Here is a 19,000-nt window from a genome sequence, read left to right on the forward strand (position 1 = left end):
CGCTCACTTGTCCCCCATCCCTAACTCCTTGTATACGAACCCATTGGTTAATGAAAAACACGAGCCATGCACGTTGTTTATTTGGGATCGTGATGTGTCGCGCGCTAACATATCTATCGCGTAAAAAATTATCGCCCTCAAACGCAGCTAAACATATTATTTCTCCTCATGTCTAACCTGACCCAAAAAAGAAAAGAAAAGAAAAGAAAAGAAAAGCGCTGATCGGGCCAACTAGGACCTGTCCCCCGTAATTTTGGGTAGTTAAATAGGTGAATAAGAAGATATATCCATCCTTCCATCCTCAAACAATAGTTTGAGTCATGTCATGAATATAACTAACTAAACCAACAACACTTCAGAAACATGCAAATCCTAGCAGCACATAAACTAGATTCAAAGAACTTTAAAAGTCCAAGATAGGCCCCCGGCCTCCATAAGTTACAACCTCAACTCGACTACAGAAACTTCATCAATCGGAAGAACTGCCCAGCTCGACCATGCAAGAGGAGCCTCGATCCTTTTACATCGGTCCTCCTCTGCGAATAAGCCGTTGGGTCAGAGAAACATCGGCCTGAAAGGAGAACGGAAGGGCTTCAAACCTCAGGCTGGACATACAGAAGGCAAGAAGAAACAGAACATGGATGAAGTAAGCCCTCGAACTTAATTTCCGCAGAAAAAGTATCTGCAGCTGGGATTCAGGTCATAGTCATTTAGAGAGAAGCCATTAAAGGGCGCAAAAGAGTAGAGGTAAAAGTATACTAAGCACTTAACCAAATACTCACTAAGCTCGGGGACAGGAAGCGCTCGAGGCAAAGTCAGATCGGCTTGAAAATGTACACGAGCTCAACTCAAACTTGAACAAGTATATTACAAAGAGCTTGGCTCACTTGCATCCTAAGATTAAATGGTAAAATCCATCTGTACATTGCTCGGAGTATTTTCCAAGATCGACAGCCCCTCAATGCCAAAAATGGAAAGCACACACCCATGCTCAAAGAGAGAGATCAAATTTTATTCATCTGAGTAAGACAATATTTATTTTCCTATTACTTGCAATACAGACCACCATTTGAAACAAATAACTTCCCTGTTGAGTTCATTTCATATATCACCCTAATTAATTTTCCTATTCAAATTACCCAACAACAAATAAATTAAATCGAGGAAATGCATAAATACATCCCAAATATCTTGAAATTAAACCTTCCTTCATCATACACCTGTTGCTGGGGGCTTGAAGCAATCTATGTTGCACAACCTTGATCTCATAATGCCTCCAAAGCTGCAAAAAAACAGTGGCATCACCGAAGTCAAGATGACATGCTCCTATTCAGGTGACCACTTGCAGAAGCAGAATAGTTTTCCACAGAATCATAAACAACTCCGAGCATATACTTATATAGCAAAAGCTTACCGGTCAATGCTGTTCCTCGCCTTTTCTGGCTGATCGGTGCCGTTACTTACTTTCTCAGGAAAATCTACGCTCCTTTGTGACTTTTCTCTTCTTTCAACGCTGGCTCTTGATTTTTCTCTTCGATCTGTGCTTATCCTCGGCCTCTCTCTCTGATCGGTGCTAGGCCTCGATTTCTCTCGTTGATCCGTGCTTGATCTGGATTTTTCTCTGAAGTCCGTGCTAGTCCGAGGGTTCTCGGGCTGACCTCCAATTAGAGCAGGTTTATTCCTCAAATGAGGCGCTTTCTCAATGGCTGATATGAACTTCTTAAGATGCTTTATGTATTGCGGGTAAAGTTCCAGGTCACAATGATTCCCCCCTTTGATCCATAGCGGTTCATACTTCTCTTTACAAAGCTCCCATAACTTCTTTCCATGGGACCAGTCCACCACATCATCCGCCGTTCCCTACATCCGAAATTCCAAGACTGGATTAGCAAGTTTGCGCTATATTTCTTTCAATGTCTACATTGTTTTCTGAAAAGAAGTTCAGGGTCCATCCTTCACCAAGCAAAAATTGGTCACGGCGCTATGTTCGACATTCACAACTATTCCTTAATAGGAAATGAGTACTTGAAGAACAATATCTATAGGCATTGTACATCCTCATAGAAAGGCAAATCCATGTGTATTGAGTATGTGCAAAGATAATATGCACATAGAAGACTCGAAAGTCACTCAGAAACTAAGAGTTTTCCATTCTAACAAAAGAAACAAGGTTCAAAATTTCAGTAGCCATATTAAATATGTAGAATTAGTCTGGACTTGATAAGTCTCTTAACTAAAGAAAGTGGAAAATACACAGTTATTATGACTCATTCCGAAGTCCATTGCATAATGTTCTATTCAATTTCCTCTCAATAGGACTGATGTTCCAATGAGATAGACAACATAAAGATATTATAAAACTGTGATATGCCATTAATGACAGCATTAAAAACTGCCCACTGGAGATAACATTTGTATCCAAGCAATTTACAGCAGCTCTCAAACACAAAGTAGCTATTTATACCAGTTTTTATTTTTTTTGGGGGGGTCAAAATACCAGGGTTCAATAGAAGGAGAAAACATGCACACAAAATTCAACTAAAAGGAGGCTCTCATAAAAAATGCGGCATGTCAAAAATTGCCAAATTGCGAGCTGTAATGCTAATCTCTGCCGAAAATATGTGCATCATGCTCTAAGAGCTTTTCTAGAACATTAATTGAAGCTTATAGGCTATAGCAAGCTGCTTTGAAGATTATAATGCCCTTCCTGACTACTCCTACAAACAGTAAGCTATTCTTTTTGCCCCAAAAAAATGTAAGGTCAGTCCAATAAAGATACAAAATGGGGTAGACTATTCTACACCACGACATCCCCATGCTTTACGTGATCATAGAAGTCGCAGAACTTCATGATTTAGTGTACAAATCCCGTGTGCTACAGGCTATGTTACACGGACACAGGACACGACAAGCGACACAACATGACACGACACGCCGACACGTGAATTCTCAAAAAATAGAGAATTCCGACACGCTGGGACACGTTGTATATTATATGTATATTTTTATATATACACGATAAATTATTGTTTTTATAACCAGCAAATACAAAATGAGCTCCAGAGATTCAACATACAAACACCTCACAAACAGTCTCAAACCATCTCTGTACATCCAATTTTATATGTCATATTATCAAGTGATATGTCGAAGCCGATTATGATTGCTGCTAGGCTGCAAAAGGGAGGACAAGAATTGCGGTCTAGAAACTGACACTCAAGAAAACTACTTCCCACTAGCACAAAGAGACTTTCTTCTACAAGTATGAGTGCATGAGTAAATGGAAGAATATAACACATAAAATGAAACCAAGTCAGTGTCTAGGGAGTGCGGCGAGAGCAGAGGCCAGCGAGAGGAACCCTCATGGTCTTAATCTGAGTTACCAGAAGCAACGCAAAAGAAAGTGGCATACAATCCTGATCCAACTCGAGCAGAGGCGCGAGCAGAGGAGGGGGAGCAGAGGAATGATACCTTGAGGCGGCGTGGCGAGAGCAGAGGTGCCAGCAGAGGCCAGCGATTGAGGCGGCGAGCTGAGGCGCAAGCAGAAGCTAGTCAACAGTCGCGAGAGGGAGAGAGAGAGGGACAGGCCGGCGCGAGCAGAAGCCGGCGATGGGAACCGGAGTCGCGATGGGAGCCGGCGATGACGGTGAGTCGCAAGAGGCAGAGGGAGAGGCCAGTCGATACTCGACAGTCGCGAGAGGGAGAGGGAGAGGGAGAGGGAGAGGTGAGTCGGGCGACCGAGAGGGATGAGTTAGAAATTAGGTCAAAAATTGGACATTTTGTCTATTTTAACGCCGGACTCGGGTGTCCATGTAGTTGACCGCGAGTCCGGACTCGGACACGCATTGACCACGTGTCCGAGAAGAGTCCAACGGTGTCCAACTGTGTCGGGCACATGTCCGGCATGGAAAAAAATTCCAAAACTGCGAGTCCGTGTAACATAGGTTACAGGAAAGGAGTTCTTAATCCACTACTATTTAATTCTTTCAAACATTCAAGCTCAACAATCTTGCTGTAGAGAAGATACAGGAAAGTGAAAAAATCATAAAAAGCATTACCTGTTGCCCATCAAATGCACAAGGCAAAATAGTGAAACTCAACCAAGTGCAAGAAGTAGTTGTCCAGTAATATAACTATCAATTTACATTAATGAATATTGGCTAGCTTAGTAAATCTAAGCAGGTAAAATGTAGGTAGTAGTTGTCATAATACATAGTGACATCTCTCGCAATATGAAGATCTTATTGCAGTAAGCTTACATCAAAAGTTATTTCACATAATGAAGCCTCACATCTGAAATTCATAGAAAACTTACATGTATCACCAGAACAGGACACGTGACATACGGTATTTTGTCGATATTCTGCACCATACACGGAGAAGGCGATCATTAAACCAAATTAAGGAGGAGGAAAGGAAAATGACAAAGAATCAACAAGCAGAGATGATACGAAACCTTGAAAATGTCAAACCAATATGTTCTCTTCACTGGATACATGACTCTAAGCCCAGATAGAATGGGGCTGTGGAGGACCACAGCCCTCAGTCTTGGTAACCGGGTGGCCAAATCAAGAGTTGGTCCACTGCCGACTGATTGCCCGTACAAGATAACATCTTCTTCCTTTACTCCATACTTCTCTACAAGGCATCTATAAGCCACTTCGATGTCGTAATACGTGTTCTGCTCGCTTGGCTGTCCAGAACAGAACTAATCAAAAAACTCCCTTCAAAAGAAACTCATCGTGAAACTTATACCATACAAGACAGATTCGATATCTTTACAAGAATGCCCACTTCAGTTTTCATTTTTCACTCGCAGCTCATTCAGCTCAGCAAAATCTACTGTTTCATCAGGGCCCTGAATAGAACTCCATTAACGTTTCGTTAAGGAAAACAGCATCTAACATCCACACTTTCAAAGGGTTATAGGCTATTCTTTAAGCAGTGTTACAAAATAGGAAACAAATGGTTCACATATTAGGAAAACAGTAACAACCAGAATCCATTCACCTCTCCACCCAAAAACTGATAGAGAATGAAGAAACCAAATCACCTTACCTTTCCTGTGGACCGGCCATATCCAGAATAGTCATACCTTCACAAAAAAAACAACCAGCGCACCAAACTTATCCATCTAGTGAACACAAAATCACACAAAAGAAAAAAAATCCAAGAAACAAACTAACCCCATAAAGTTGACTCGCAAGTGCACACTGAGCTCACTGAACAGCTCGTACATCTGACCCAGATCGGCCGCATTACCGTGCGAATACATCACGGTCAACGCGGCCACCGGGTTCTTTATGTACAGAGCCACGATCTCGTTCCCTCTCTTCGTGGGCAAGCTCAAGACGTCGACGTTCTCCTTCACGTTCACTCCGGCCATCCCCAGCTTCCCCGTGACCTCGTCCCTTGCCAGCTCGTACGACGGCGGCGTCGGCGGGAAGAACGCAAACTTCGCCGCCATCGTCGACGTCACCGCCCCCATCAGAAATTCCGCAACTTCAGCGAAAATTAATTGGTGGGTCCTCTCGCAAATACAGTGGTGATGGGATTTTCCTTCTAAAAACGGTTAAAAGGACAAATTTTGATTTGTACCCATGAGAGAGAGACGCAGCGCGCGCGAGAGAGAGAGAGAGAGAGAGAGATTTTAATTCAGATGTGGATCGTGAGGTCCACAAAAAGGGCAAGTTTTGAACAGTGACGTCACTCAAGTGGAAGGAGGGGCTTGGAGGGCAGTCTTTGGGAAGCGAGAAAGCGAGGGAGACAAAACGGTGGGGATCTTTCTAGGGTTGTGGGGGAAGAGCAAGAAAGTGCAGGGTAGCGAGAAAGTGCATGGTAGGTGCTTCGGAGGAGGAGGAAGAAGAAGAGGAGGACAGCAGTGTCCTGAGGATTTCCCGGCGTGGAAATGAAAGTGGCACGTGCCAAGTGAATTTTCTTTCCCCCTTTCTCTCGTTTCTTTTGTGTTTTCTGCAAGAAAGAGACACTGTAACTTGATTTGTTAGTCATGGCCTTCGGAGGTTAGTTTTGGGATAACGTGTGATGTTGATGCCGTCAAACAGAGGAAGCCGTTTTCTCTTGGTTCCTTCCGAGGTTGATCAATATCACGAGTGTTTCTGTCTTTTCTCCCCCAACACAGAGAAAAATGTTAAAGAATGAATCTTTTGCCTAATCCTTCTTAAAAAACGTGAGAATTTATCTCACATCCATTCGATATTTTCGCTTAATTGGAGCTTCACTTTGTGGTGATCGCGAGTAAATGCCGAATCGAAGATGAGTTTGCCTATTTGGCAATGGAGATTCGTGGAATGCTGCGGGTTTTTTCATTGAAAGCACCTCCATCCGTTTTTGATTGTTTTCAATGTGAAGAATTACTTTACAATGCTAATCACATTGCTTTCCTTTTCCCCATGTTTCTTTACTTTGTTTTCGAACCTTGTTTGTTTGGATCCATGTCACGGCAGGAAGTGGAGTGTCTGTAGACATTGGACAGCTCCCTTTCTTCGGTTCCCGACCAGAAAGATAAATTAGAAAAATGGGAGGACAGAAGGGTGGACACGTCCTGCAACTGCCCAGGCTGTGATTCCATTGTTTATGTCGATTTTTTCATTCTTTTTTTTGTTCATTTTTAGTTCTACGTTCTCTCTGCAGCACTCCTCACTAGCCTAGATCTGCTTGACTGGATCTTGCTTGACTAAAAAAAATGGGAAGGAGGAACCGGAAAAAGAAAAGGAAAGAAAATGGTTGAACGATCTCAAAAGACGGTACTTGACTTCAGCACTGAAACCACAAATCAAGTTACCTCGCCATTGATTCGCAAGGGATTGATTGGTCCAATGAATGATTTAAATGATAGTGATATTAATTTCATGTAGTGGATAGACATAAGGATTCCTACAGGAACAGAGCTAGAAAGATACATGTCATCGTCCAAGGAAGAAGCCAAAACGAAGATGGATCCACATGCATCTACTCCAAGAGTCACAAGTTTGGAGGATTGGTCGTAATGGGAAGGGGACACTGAGTTGGGTCAACGCAGGATTTAAAATTGAATACCCCGATCCATTATTGACGTTCATTGCTTCTGATATTTTCTTGACATTCAGTCCCATCCTTGGAATTTCCACTCAAACCAAAAGAAAATCTGCCCGAGGAGTGGTAGAAGCTAGAGTCGAAAGTTTTCTTTTACAGGCCCCTTTCCGGGGGTCCTTTGGAACCTAAAGTGAGCCATTATGACTCACAGCTCAAGTCTGAAAAAGCATTGTAGTTCTTCAGTTCTCGATGCTCTCTGTGGAAGAGAGAGTTTGCTTATCCCTACAATGCCATCTTAATGGACCATAAAGGATTATCCAAGCTGCCATTGGCATTCGCTGCTCACCAGCAGCTAAAAGCGGCAAGAAATGTCGATTCAATCTGTCGAGTAAAATATGGAGAAGCTTCATTACTTCACGTGACCGAAAGACAGAAATCTTTTTCCGGTCATTATCATTGCTTTCCAACCACTCTTTCACAGGAAGTCCAGCCACCGCTTGACAATTTTCATGTAACTAATTAGTCAAGCCACAGAATCGATTTAGCTAGGCATGCACAAGTTGCGGAACAGAAAAGAAATCCTATATCATGATGTCAGCATGTGGCTCACCAAGATCATAACAAAGTAGCCCAAATGAAAGTAATTGCTGCATAAGATCTTTCACGTCCACAACATGATGGAACCTAATTTAGTAATGTCAGTCAAAATCAAGGAAAAACACACATAATAGATACCATCCCAAAAAAGGGAGAAAATAGAGAGAGGCAAAAACAGATAAGACTCATCATATCTATTATTGCATGAAGAGAAACAAAAGTTGGAGACATCAAGTCCCAGCATTTCTTCGGCCAACACGAGCGACAAATCCAGCTTTAATTGGAGCAACAGACCGTCCAGAACCACACTGCCCAAAAAAAGGGGGCTCAAGATGTTAACCAATCCATTTGATTTCATATTTCGTATTAGCGATACAGAGAGAGAGAGAGAGAGAGAGAGAGAGAGAGAGAGAGAGGGTGCAGAGCTGAGACAATTTCTAGTTCTGCCGTTTCAACTTAAATTCAAACAATATAAGCCAAATTACATATACTATGATTTTCTACTCATTCACGTTTATCTAGGGCGGTTGGTTATGCTAGAGTACTTTTTTATTTCCTGTGTCTCAAATGATAATAATTGAAAAAGAAAGGAAGCCAGAAAAAAAGGAGGTCCTAACATTTAAAAAACATGAAAAAGTCGTTACCGCAATTATAGATAAACAGAGTCCTCCTAAATGGATATTCCACTGAATTATTAAAACTGTATAACAGTAGTAATTTGTTACCTTCTCACATCTGAGAAAGAAAAGCCGATTCTCCTTTGAAAGTATTGTGTCTGGACTCTTGCATCCAAGGCAGATAACATACTCATCTAGTTGAAAGGGAAGGAATGTTATTAGTGGCGACGATGTCTTAGAACGAGAATGACGAATAATATATATCAAAGACTAGTATGCAAGATGTACTTTATAGGAGGAAAACAGAAAGGACCGTACAAAACTTATCAGGAACAGAAACTAGATAAAGGGTGAATGAAGTTCCATACAAAACTTATCAGAAGATAATAACCAAATGAAGGGTTGTGAAACAAAACTTGCTTCAGATATAGAATTGCTTTGGAAAGACTGATGTGAACCAAAAACTAGCCCCGACTAACCCGGAGTGCTAATTGGCATTTTGATTAGAAGAAAACATAAACAAATTCTTACATGGATAGCACTAATCTATCCTGCATCATCTCCAACGTGCATGCTAGTGACCCAGAAGTTCTTTAAATTTCCATAAAGGAGACCGAAAAGGGAATAAAAATATGTAAGAACAAGTTTTGCCAGCCAGTTCATTTCAAAAAATTACTATCTCCCAGAAAGCCAGACTACTGAGGCAGCAACCACTAAACATCATTAATATGAAAGCATGATATATTGCCTAAGTAAGTCACTTACTGATGTATCGCCGCAGTATTCCTTCAAAATTTTTTGGAGCAAATCGACCTTTAACAACTAATCGTTGTTGTCCATCGAGAGATCCACTTGTTCCCAGTTCTGCTAGTAAGAAAGCCATCACATGGTCGGGCTGTCGGTGCATCCTATGTAACAATTCTGATTAGCTACTGATATAAGAATCAGAGCAATAACTAGTGCTAATGCTAATAAATTCCTCATGAATTCTGGCATGCAAATAATAGGATAGAAGTATTAAAGGTAAACGTACGTCTTGCAAAGATCCATGAAATTCACGAAGACTGTTTTCTTTGTACCCTCACGTAGGACTTGTGGAGGCCTCATTACTGTCCTACGCCTATCTCCTGCAAGCTCCGGATTATTCTCACGAAGAATGTTGAACACCCTACTTAGAAGCTGAAAATGAAGTTCGTCAGAAAAGAAAACGCCATGTATCTCAGGTGCTACGGCCACATGAAATGCAAGTTTCGAGAAATGAGAAGGGAGCTCATGTGACACAGCATAAAAAACACAAACACAAACTAGGAGGAACCATAGTAAACACGTATATAACCAGCACGACAAACAAATAAAAGGATATGCTGACAAAGCTAGGGGCACTGCTACAACAAAATATTAAAGAATACAAACATAAGCAGACTCGACGAAGGAAATACAATCTAGACACTGTTGTCCATGGCAATAGTATACCTGGGGACTCAAAAGGAAAGGAGAGGGAGGGGGATGAGGGTGTGGGGAGAACCCACATATGCACATACCCATAACAATCAGAATTAACATTATCATGGGAGACATACCTCCTCATATTCATAATCCTTATCACTGCCTTCCCAAGGGTACCTTTGCTGAAGGGGAGCTCCTTCTCCTTTATCATCCTCCCCGAGATGATCTAGAAGTGCCAAAAGGAAATCAGTTGCGGTACTTAGAGACACATATCCTGTATTAGACTTTATCGTGAAGCTTTCTTACCATCAAGATCTTCCCTCGGTTCCTCATTTTCATCATTCATTGTGCTAGTCTCGACCTATAAGAGTCATAACAAGAGAATAGCTCCTGCTGCAGTACTGCCACTCACACTAAACTGAAATTGAAATTGACATATTTAAAAGCCTCCAGACTTACTGGTTTCTTCTTCTTCTTCTTCAGACCAGCAAAACTATTATCAAGACCATCAGAAACTGCATAACGTGATTAAAGGGGGAGATTAGACTGGAAAGCTAAGGGGCATGCATGTGTCTCATCATTTGTAAAAAGGTAATGCGCTTGCAATAAAATAATGAACTTTCACTCATCTTGCCTGAAAGGTTCTCCGTTTTTTCAGCCAACTTATCCACCGAATCATCTGCAAGGTCCTGAATCACATTCTTCTTCTTCTTTTTCTTCTTAGAGGGATCGAATGGGGCAAGCTACAATGCAGGGAAAAATCAGTAAACTGCAATCTCTGACAGCCAATTACCTACAGTAGAGATGGTCCACAGTACCTCTAGCTATATAGACATCTATCTAGTACTGAAATAGCAAATGACAAAAGCAGCAGACATTGCCATGATACAGTTGACTGGTGTGATTCTGAAGAAAGCATGTGCCACTGTGAAAAAACCCGCAATTGGATTAAAGGAACAATCAATCGATGTCATATGCTGATGTAAGGTAATCATCTTCTACTCGGAGACAAACCCACCCTTCCCCACAATGATATCCTAACCCAAGCATTCAGTTCTGACAAGTGGCGAGCATAATCTCCAAGGCTCATCCAGGTCATCACCCTCATGAGCGGGGATGATTCAATCGCTTAAAGCAGCAGCCTTTTGATCTACTTGGCTGATGAGGAATCTAATCTGCTGCTTAAGGTGGCAGAACTTCACTAAACAAAAAACTTGGAGCAATTGAAATAACATGATTCAGCGAATATCTTCAGACAGTAAAAGAGAAAATAAACTTACTTCGGCCACCTCCTCCTTGACATCGCCGGAGTTCTCATCAGCCATGACTACTACAGAAAAAGGCATTGGAGTGAGGGGCACCAAAGAGCAATCACAAAGTGGAGTAAGAGACATGAGCAATTCAAGAGATAGTGCACTGAAATTCATGTACAAGAACTTCCCAGTATCAGAATCTAGAACAATTCCACCCCGACATCTAACAGGTTAATCTTCTGGCAAGACAAAAACGTAGTCTGAACAAATTGCTCTGACGAGCCTTTTCAAAACCGATTTCAACTGACCCGTCGAAATTTTCTCAAACTCGCAAGAGCAAAGAGAACCCAACAAAGCCCTCCAATCTAATTAACAGTTTAAAATCGAAAGAACGAATTTTTAAACAAATTGCCAAGTCTTTCGATTCTGGAAACAAAAAAAAAGAAGAGACTAAGATCAAACCTAATCCAAGCAAAAGCTAGTCGACAGTGTCGTCCGGCGACAAACAATTACAAGCTGAACAAAATTCACAAAGACAATGAAGCGCAAAAAACTGAGGCCAAGATCGACGACGTACCGAATACGCAGAATACGGAATCGCAGGCTGGAGAGATGGAGAGCGAGAGGAGTTCGTGCGAGTTTAGCGAGACACAAAACGGGTCTGAACTCGGACCCTAGAGAAATATATATATAAACCCGTCCTTGAGGCCCAAGGCCTGTCGGTCCGCTGAATGGAGTATGTCGGCTATGAGTTTTTATTTTTCCCTTGCTGTCTGGAATATATTTTATATTGTGTGATGGCATGTATATTAATAACTTCTAATAAGTTCAAAAAAATTGGACAAAATACTAAATAAAACACTTCACCCTTTTGGATGATTCTGTCTATGAAATAACGTTCTTTTCTAAGCTCTAAGGTTGCGTTTGATCGTCTAGATAAAATTCAGGATAGAACATATTTTATGATATTTTGCGTTTGGTAGTTGACCATCGATATGTGGGCATCGCTTGCCTCATTCATCCCTTGTAGGTAACTTAAAGAATCTTTTGGGCGATTGAGGTGATGGAGGCTAAAATTGGCCAAGAAGCAACTTAAGTCTTTCAAAAGGTTTGAAAATTTATTTTAAAATCATCTTAGAGATAAAGATATATGCATTTTTAGACGTTTAAAATTTTGCGCTAAAATTGTCTCAATGGAAAAGGCTCACGCCCTTTTTTTTGGAAAAAAATGTACAAAAAGTCTTAAACCTTTTGTTTTTTTGTCAATTCAGTCATTCCATTCAATTTTGGATGGAATTCACTACCGTGGTGTGACTAGTTGGCCAATTATTTTATAACATTTTAATATTTATTTTATTTTTTATTAAAAATTTTTTTTCTCTAGATTTCTATTTTTTAACGGATTTAGGATTTTTTTGACATTTTTCCCTAATTTTTTTCCTTGCATATCAAAATTAAAATTAAATTTCTCATTTATTTTCATAATACCCATGATGAATCCATGTGTCTATATTTTCTTGAACTTTCCTAGCTAAAAAAAATACACCATAAGTATCATATGGTTTGATGGTGATACTAACGGAAAGACGTATACTTCGTTTGTAAAATTATATGTTACATGAATAATGTCTGAAGATTTATTCAAAATATAATTGGGACAATGTGAGGGCATCATTCTAGTTAGGGAAAATTTTAAATAAGGACATAAAATAGATATTGTTTCGGAAAAGAGCCCCGAAGTAGCATAACAATTTCAAATAAGGGCCTAAAATAACCACGACTCTTGCAAATAAGAGCCCCATCTTGCCAACCGGTCAAGGAAATTTTCGTCAAAATATAATTTTAACATAATTTTAATTAAATTTAATTAAAATTGTGTGTAAAAAAATAATAAATGTATGGGAGGGCACCCCTCTTGCCGGTGGGGCGTTGGCAATGGTTGATGGGGTCACGAGCCCCCGCAGGAAATGGCCTCGCCTTGCCCACGGACGTCCTCGCTAGGAGAGGTATGGCTATCCCTTGCCGCCCTTGCCGGCCTCGCCTCCGTTCGGCGAGGGTAGACGTCGCCCAGCCCTATCCGGTAATGTCGATGGCTGGCCATAGGCAAAAAGAAAGAAAAAACAAAAAAAAGAAGAAAAAACAAAAACGGAGACAAATAAACAAAAATAAAAGACTAAAATGTACTTAGGTCGGGCCATTATTTGAGACTGATATAATCACCTTAGACCCTTATTTGAAACAATATCCACTTCAAGCCCTTATTTGGGACAATGAAGGTATTTCAAGATTTTATTTGAAATAAGGTCCATTTCAGACCCTTATTTGAGAAAAATAAGGGCATTCTAGGCTCTTATTTGGAATTTTCCCATATGGCTAGACTCTTGAATCATGTGTTTAAATTGACGAAAACTTCTTGATTATATTAAGGATTAATACCATGAAAAATTCTAAATTGTTACACATATGACAAATTTACCCCAAATTATTTTTTTGACCACGAAAAATTTCAAACTAGTACACATGTGACAAATTACCCCAAACTATTTTTTTGACTACCAAAAACTCTAAACTGATATATTTGTGACAAATTTATTCTAAACTAATTTTTTTTACCACGAAATACCTCAAACTAGTACATCTGTGACAAATTTACCTTCCGTTAAATTGAGTTAATATCATGAAAAATCTCAAATTGATAAACCCGTGACAAAAAGGGTAAAAATCTTAAACCGGTATACTCGTCAACTACCACGTGTCACCAAGCAAGTTGGCGATAAATTTAACGAAAACTAACGGAAGATAAATTTGTCACGGATGTACCAACTTGGAGATAAATTTGTCACAGGTGTACCAACTTGGAGTAAATTTGTCATAGGTGTACCAACTTGGAGTAAATTTTTCATAAATTAGGTTTAGGATGGTTGGCAGTGGATTTTCTTATTTCTTTTCCTTTCTCTTTCCTTGGATAAAAAACAAATATTTTCTCTTCTTCCTTGAATCGCTAAACTTAACAAATTAGAGAACGTGTCATGGTTTATTTTTTTATATATTACGAATACTCGCATGAATTAAATTAACTATTTTATTCACTATTCATTAAAGTATTGATGCCATGCCATTTATTTCATTAGTTGGTATTGTCCCATTTGGGGAAGCTTACAAACTGGCTAGGGATTACTCCAGCAACCGTGAGACGTGGGACAATGGGAGAAAAAACGTTGATATTTCTTGATTTAATGGAAAACAATTTTTTTATTTGATTTAAGAGAACATGACACAAATGATTCCTTACTTCGTATAAGATGAGAGCCCCACTCCTTAGTTTGAGTTATAGTCCTCGCTCTTTCATCGGCTTTTATTTATTTATTGAACCTCTTAGACCATTCATGGGCGTGGACCCTTATGCTAGTTGTAGGGCAGCTAATGCTTTAATAATAATTTACTATCACGATCTTACGAACACGAATCTAGAGATCTCCAAATAGAAGTGGCCCAACATGCAATATTGTCCATGAATTTTTAATTTGTTCAATGTGGTCCCAAAAATTTTGGTACACAATCAATTTAGCAGCTAGATTATATGAAAAAAGTCCAATATTGTCTCTAAACTTGAATTAACAGGGAGATCAAATATTGGATATTTTTATATGATTTAGGGACTAAATTGAACATTTACCAAAAGGTTAGAGACCACATTGAACAAATTAATAGTTTAAGAATGACATTACACATTGCCAAAGTTCAAGAGCAACGTTATACATTGGGCCAAATTTCGGAGACCATCTATATAATTATCCATTGATATAACATCACATTGTTGTTATTGAATCATTAACTCTTCTTAACATCAAATTGACAGTGAAAATATCATGAAAAGAATAAGGAAAGTCGATTCGCTACACTTAAATTGCTAATATCCATGTGAACTTATCATAGATGTATCCCGCAGCGAAGAGCAAGTTTTTTAGCAACTAGCAGTAAAAGCAATGGTTAATAGCAAAGACAAACAACCTCAGTCGATGTACAATGCCAATTGGAAGAGTCCCCATCTCATCCCGAGCCATTATACAAGTCCATTGATCACCTGAAACGCTGAAGGTTTTCCTCTATGAGGCACGCTCAGTTTTCCAAAACACGTGCTTCATCTCCATCTGACTTATCAATTTGAAATATGACTTAGTCTTATGCAATGTGTATAAAGTATGACACTATTTCTGCATAAAGTATACAGATATGTGCCTAACGACGCATGTAACGAGGGAATGAGATTTGAAGACTTCATAAGAATGAAACAAATCAAAATCAAATCCCATCAACTATGTGCAAATAAACAAATCAAAATCAAATCCCATCAACTATGTACAAACTTCTTTGGTTCAGGTTCGTTTATACAAACCAAAAGCCTAGACTTAGGGTGTTCCATGGACTTTCAAATAATTGAGTTATTTTACATTGCATTATACAAATACAAATCAAAGTACGACGACTCGACGAACAAATATTATGGGATCCATCCTGTACGTCACTCTAAAGTATCCACCTTACCAATTCCATATCTCAGAAAGTGACACGGCTAGTATTAAACCCAAAACCCTCGCGTACACCTTTCGAACCAATTTCTTTTTCATCGTTTTTATTCGACATCGGGACACGAAAATCCGACAACACACCACCTCCTTCATGTGGCAAAATGGATGCAAACCTCCGCACATGCACCGACATGAGCATGACTTAGAATCTCCAAGGGCCTCAAAAGCTCCATTTCCGTACGGAAAATGGGCACCCCCACCACGCCGGTAAAGGGAAAACTCTCATAAGCTTTTACTTTCGAAGAGACAAGCAGCTCCAATTCCCAACATTTGGAACTCATAAAAGCTCTTTGGCTTCTCGCCCATTGTTTTATATACTTCACAAAAGATCACGAAGAAGTACCACCTCCTATGTACCGAGATGGTGGCACGTATGGGGAGACAAGCTTTGGTAAAAGGAGCCACTCTCTGTGTCCACGTGCCTCTTTCTTGGAGGAGTTCATCATTCTTCTTCTTCAATTCCAGCAAAAGAAAACAAACCCTACAATGAATAATCTTCAAGTAGACTATATGGTTTATCTAAATTACGTTTTCTTCCTATGAATTCCTGCGCTGAATATACTTTTTCGCCTTTTTAACGCACTTGCTCTCGTAGATTATTAGTGTGTAGTCTCAAGTTCAGTTTTTATTCGAAGTGATTTGTTTGAATATGCGCGTAGCTTCAAGTTCAATTCTTATTCCAACAAATTGATGATGATCCGTGATTACCTGTATATAACCATTTGTGGATATCGTCCCATAGAGATTATCCAACCGTATATCAGAAGGTTAGGACTTCTGTTTTTTTTTTTTCCGCCTTTTCTATTAAGGATGTTGATTGTTATTTAATATTTAGACAAGAAATGTTGCCCGAGAGATTAGATTTCTTGATATCAAGTCTTTGCTAATCTTATAACTTGGCGGCCTTCAATCTGTTTGCCCTAAGCCCTCTCTTCTTTTGTCTTGGCAAAGATACCGAAACCGACTTATGGAAAACCACACCGTTCTCAGAGAGAACCAGCTAAATTGTCAAGTTGGAGGTCACGTCCTCGTTGTACCTTCCATTTCTTTAATACGAACACGCAGATTGTTAAAAGATTGATACCCTTTTTTAGCAATTCTATGCACAAAAAAGCAGCCCGCCCACGTTGTTTGAGCTCTTAAATTGAGGCTAATGCCATTGAATTCTTCCGTAATGTTAAAATACTGGAGAGTGTATAGTTGAACCTTCACAATCTCTCATCATTTCATACGGGACCCAAGTTCGAATTGTCCATGTTAAACTGAGTTTCATACCATCTTTCTCATCATGTTTTTGATGGTACTACGAACTAAACTCTGCTACTCATTTATATATACGAGCCCATGCTTTTTGGAACCATTGGAAAATGTTTCATAAGACTTATATCTTTATTTCCCACTTCCATTCTAACTAGCGCGCACGCATGTCCACATATACGCAACTAAAAGTCCTAATAGATCGAGATGGAGTACAATAAAAAGATTTTTGTCATCAACAACTTTAGAAGCTGAAATTCCCACTGAAGATGACCTACGAAATATGACAAATTAGCTGTCTCAAAGTCAGATACACTTATCCCGATAAAATACCGAGATTTCGTTTTATTTAATTGTGACGTCTGCTTGTGATTGTAGGTCAGTGAACCCTTTACATAAAAATTTCGGGATTCGCCTTTCTCTTCATTTTTTTCTGCATGAGGTGTCCTTAAACAATGAGGCGTGCATAAACAGGAACATGATAATCAACGTGGTGTGGGACCAAATTAAACTTAGAAAATTAAGTGCTCATATCTTCCATCGAACCCATGCAAAGCAGAACTCCGTTCAAATAACTTTTTTTTCCCCCCAAGAGTCTGATCGATTTTTCTTTCCTGATTTCTTTATTTTTTAATCATGTTACCTTTGCGAAATACGAAGGCCTGCATGTTTTCAGAGGTAATATTTTATGCTTACAAGTGTCGGAGAGGAGACACTCTTGCTTTGCTTTGACTAGCTGGGTTTGACCACACACGCACTCTTATCTATAAAACCCACCCTTGTGCTCTTCAAAGTCTCTCCTTTCTTCTTGATGTTCAGAACAAGAATCTTACCCAAACTTACAGCAAGGAAACCTACAGTCATGGTGAGCGTAGGGTTTACAAGAAGCTTTGTACTGCTAGGGTTTCTCTTCATGGTCATGCATGGCATGGGAAGCTCCTTGGCACAAGGTCGTCAAGGTACCGTATCTCTCAGTGTTTTCTATCTTTTGATGGCTCAAAAATATTGAAAAGCTCAAGTTCACACAGATGATAGTTCTTTGCATATATTTTGTTCTTCTCCTCTCAGGGTTTAGGTCGAACGAAAATGATCGCGTTTTGCCCGTGCACAAGGTAGATTGTCACCTCATGCGATCCTTTTTTTAGCAGCGTGTCAATCTATTTATTTGAGTTTAACTTTTTTCCAAGAAAAAAGTGTTGCTTCCTTTTGGAAGAATAAATCTCTGTGTAGACAACGTTAAACCTATACGTATGCAGGAGCTTCATGGGAGTAATCTTCCAGCTCCCGGCGAGGGCAGACCAGGAATCAATGGAAGGAAAATGATGGCGCGTTATGAAGCCCCAAGGAGCGATGGCGATGAGAAGAAACGAGCGCAGAACGGAGAAATCTATCCAGGGATTCCATCAGGTGCAGCCCATACTGAGAGAAAATGCATATTTGAAGGCCAAAGAGTTCCGGTTTCTAGTAATGGACACTATTACTGTTCACATTTTTCTGGAGAGTCTAGCTTTGTAGCTGCCACTTTTGATTACCATGGCCCCAAGTTTCACCCTCCTAAACACAACTGAATTGTTATTGTGCAGTCATTAGGATGGTTTGGAACTTCCAAGTGGGAACTTGTAAATATGAAAAAAGCCTATGCTAATGCAAATTCATTTTGATAACTTTGGAAGCGGCATTGATTATTATGTTGATTACTTGTCACTAATGGTCATTATGGCATGCACCATTCCAAAGGTCACTTACCCTGCTTCAAGTACATATATTTCACAGTGCAACGTCACTTACGATATGAATCGAACATGTGAAAATGTTTTTATCGGCTCGTTGCAGCTCTAAGCCATCGAAATATACATATCCACTTTCTAACGGTTCGCTCCTTTTTGTAGGAAACAATGGACATTCGTCTAAGACGTCTCTCGAAAGAGCAGCACTACCATCTAACAATCAGGTCTCCCTCCCTCCTCCTCTCTCCGTTGAAAGATGTAAACAACGATCGAGTCATTGTTAGAACAATCTGTCTTGCACTTATCGAAACTGCTGAAGAGAATGCGCAAAACATGTTTTGAGTTTTCGTGGATAACTGGAGATTCAATAGCTTGTGTTCCTTTGTCTGTTCATGTTTCTTCTACATGTGCATATTGACTCTGGGCACATCTTATTTTACACCAAGGATTAAGGTCCTTGCTGTGACTTACTTCTTTCTCCC

At 39.8% G+C, this 19,000-nt stretch overlaps 2 protein-coding genes across 7 annotated transcripts; both read right to left on the bottom strand.

Annotated features, from left to right (window-relative positions):
- Positions 1-276: 276 nt before the first annotated feature.
- Positions 277-6,004, bottom strand: LOC115753468 (alpha/beta hydrolase domain-containing protein 17B). Of its 5 annotated transcripts, none has more exons than XM_048272681.1 (7): positions 5,187-6,004; positions 5,059-5,095; positions 4,457-4,708; positions 4,316-4,363; positions 1,415-1,860; positions 1,221-1,282; positions 277-571 (listed from the first exon to the last, which is right to left on the bottom strand). In XM_048272681.1, exons 1-7 carry the CDS (start codon positions 5,486-5,488, stop codon positions 456-458), a joined length of 1,263 nt encoding a protein of 420 aa, XP_048128638.1. In that variant the 5' UTR covers positions 5,489-6,004; the 3' UTR covers positions 277-455. The 5 variants fall into 5 exon arrangements, 3 of the variants coding, with proteins under 3 accessions (XP_048128638.1, XP_048128639.1, XP_048128640.1); XM_048272682.1 differs by having other exon boundaries at positions 281-571; positions 4,457-4,693; positions 5,187-6,000; XM_048272683.1 differs by lacking the exon at positions 277-571 and adding an exon at positions 586-605 and having other exon boundaries at positions 5,187-6,002.
- Positions 6,005-7,658: 1,654 nt separating this feature from the next.
- LOC115753469 (eukaryotic translation initiation factor 2 subunit beta) lies at positions 7,659-11,647 on the bottom strand. Of its 2 annotated transcripts, none has more exons than XM_030692093.2 (10): positions 11,523-11,647; positions 10,973-11,022; positions 10,327-10,435; positions 10,152-10,207; positions 9,999-10,053; positions 9,827-9,918; positions 9,280-9,425; positions 9,012-9,154; positions 8,355-8,440; positions 7,659-7,937 (listed from the first exon to the last, which is right to left on the bottom strand). In XM_030692093.2, the coding sequence occupies exons 2-10, from the start codon at positions 11,015-11,017 to the stop codon at positions 7,860-7,862; spliced, it is 810 nt and encodes a 269-aa protein (XP_030547953.1). In that variant the 5' UTR covers positions 11,018-11,022; positions 11,523-11,647; the 3' UTR covers positions 7,659-7,859. The 2 variants fall into 2 exon arrangements, with proteins under 2 accessions (XP_030547953.1, XP_030547952.1); XM_030692092.2 differs by having other exon boundaries at positions 10,973-11,019; positions 11,523-11,634.
- Positions 11,648-19,000: the final 7,353 nt, after the last annotated feature.

Source organism: Rhodamnia argentea, chromosome 11, assembly GCF_020921035.1.
Source record: "Rhodamnia argentea isolate NSW1041297 chromosome 11, ASM2092103v1, whole genome shotgun sequence".
NCBI classification, from domain to species: domain Eukaryota; kingdom Viridiplantae; phylum Streptophyta; class Magnoliopsida; order Myrtales; family Myrtaceae; genus Rhodamnia; species Rhodamnia argentea.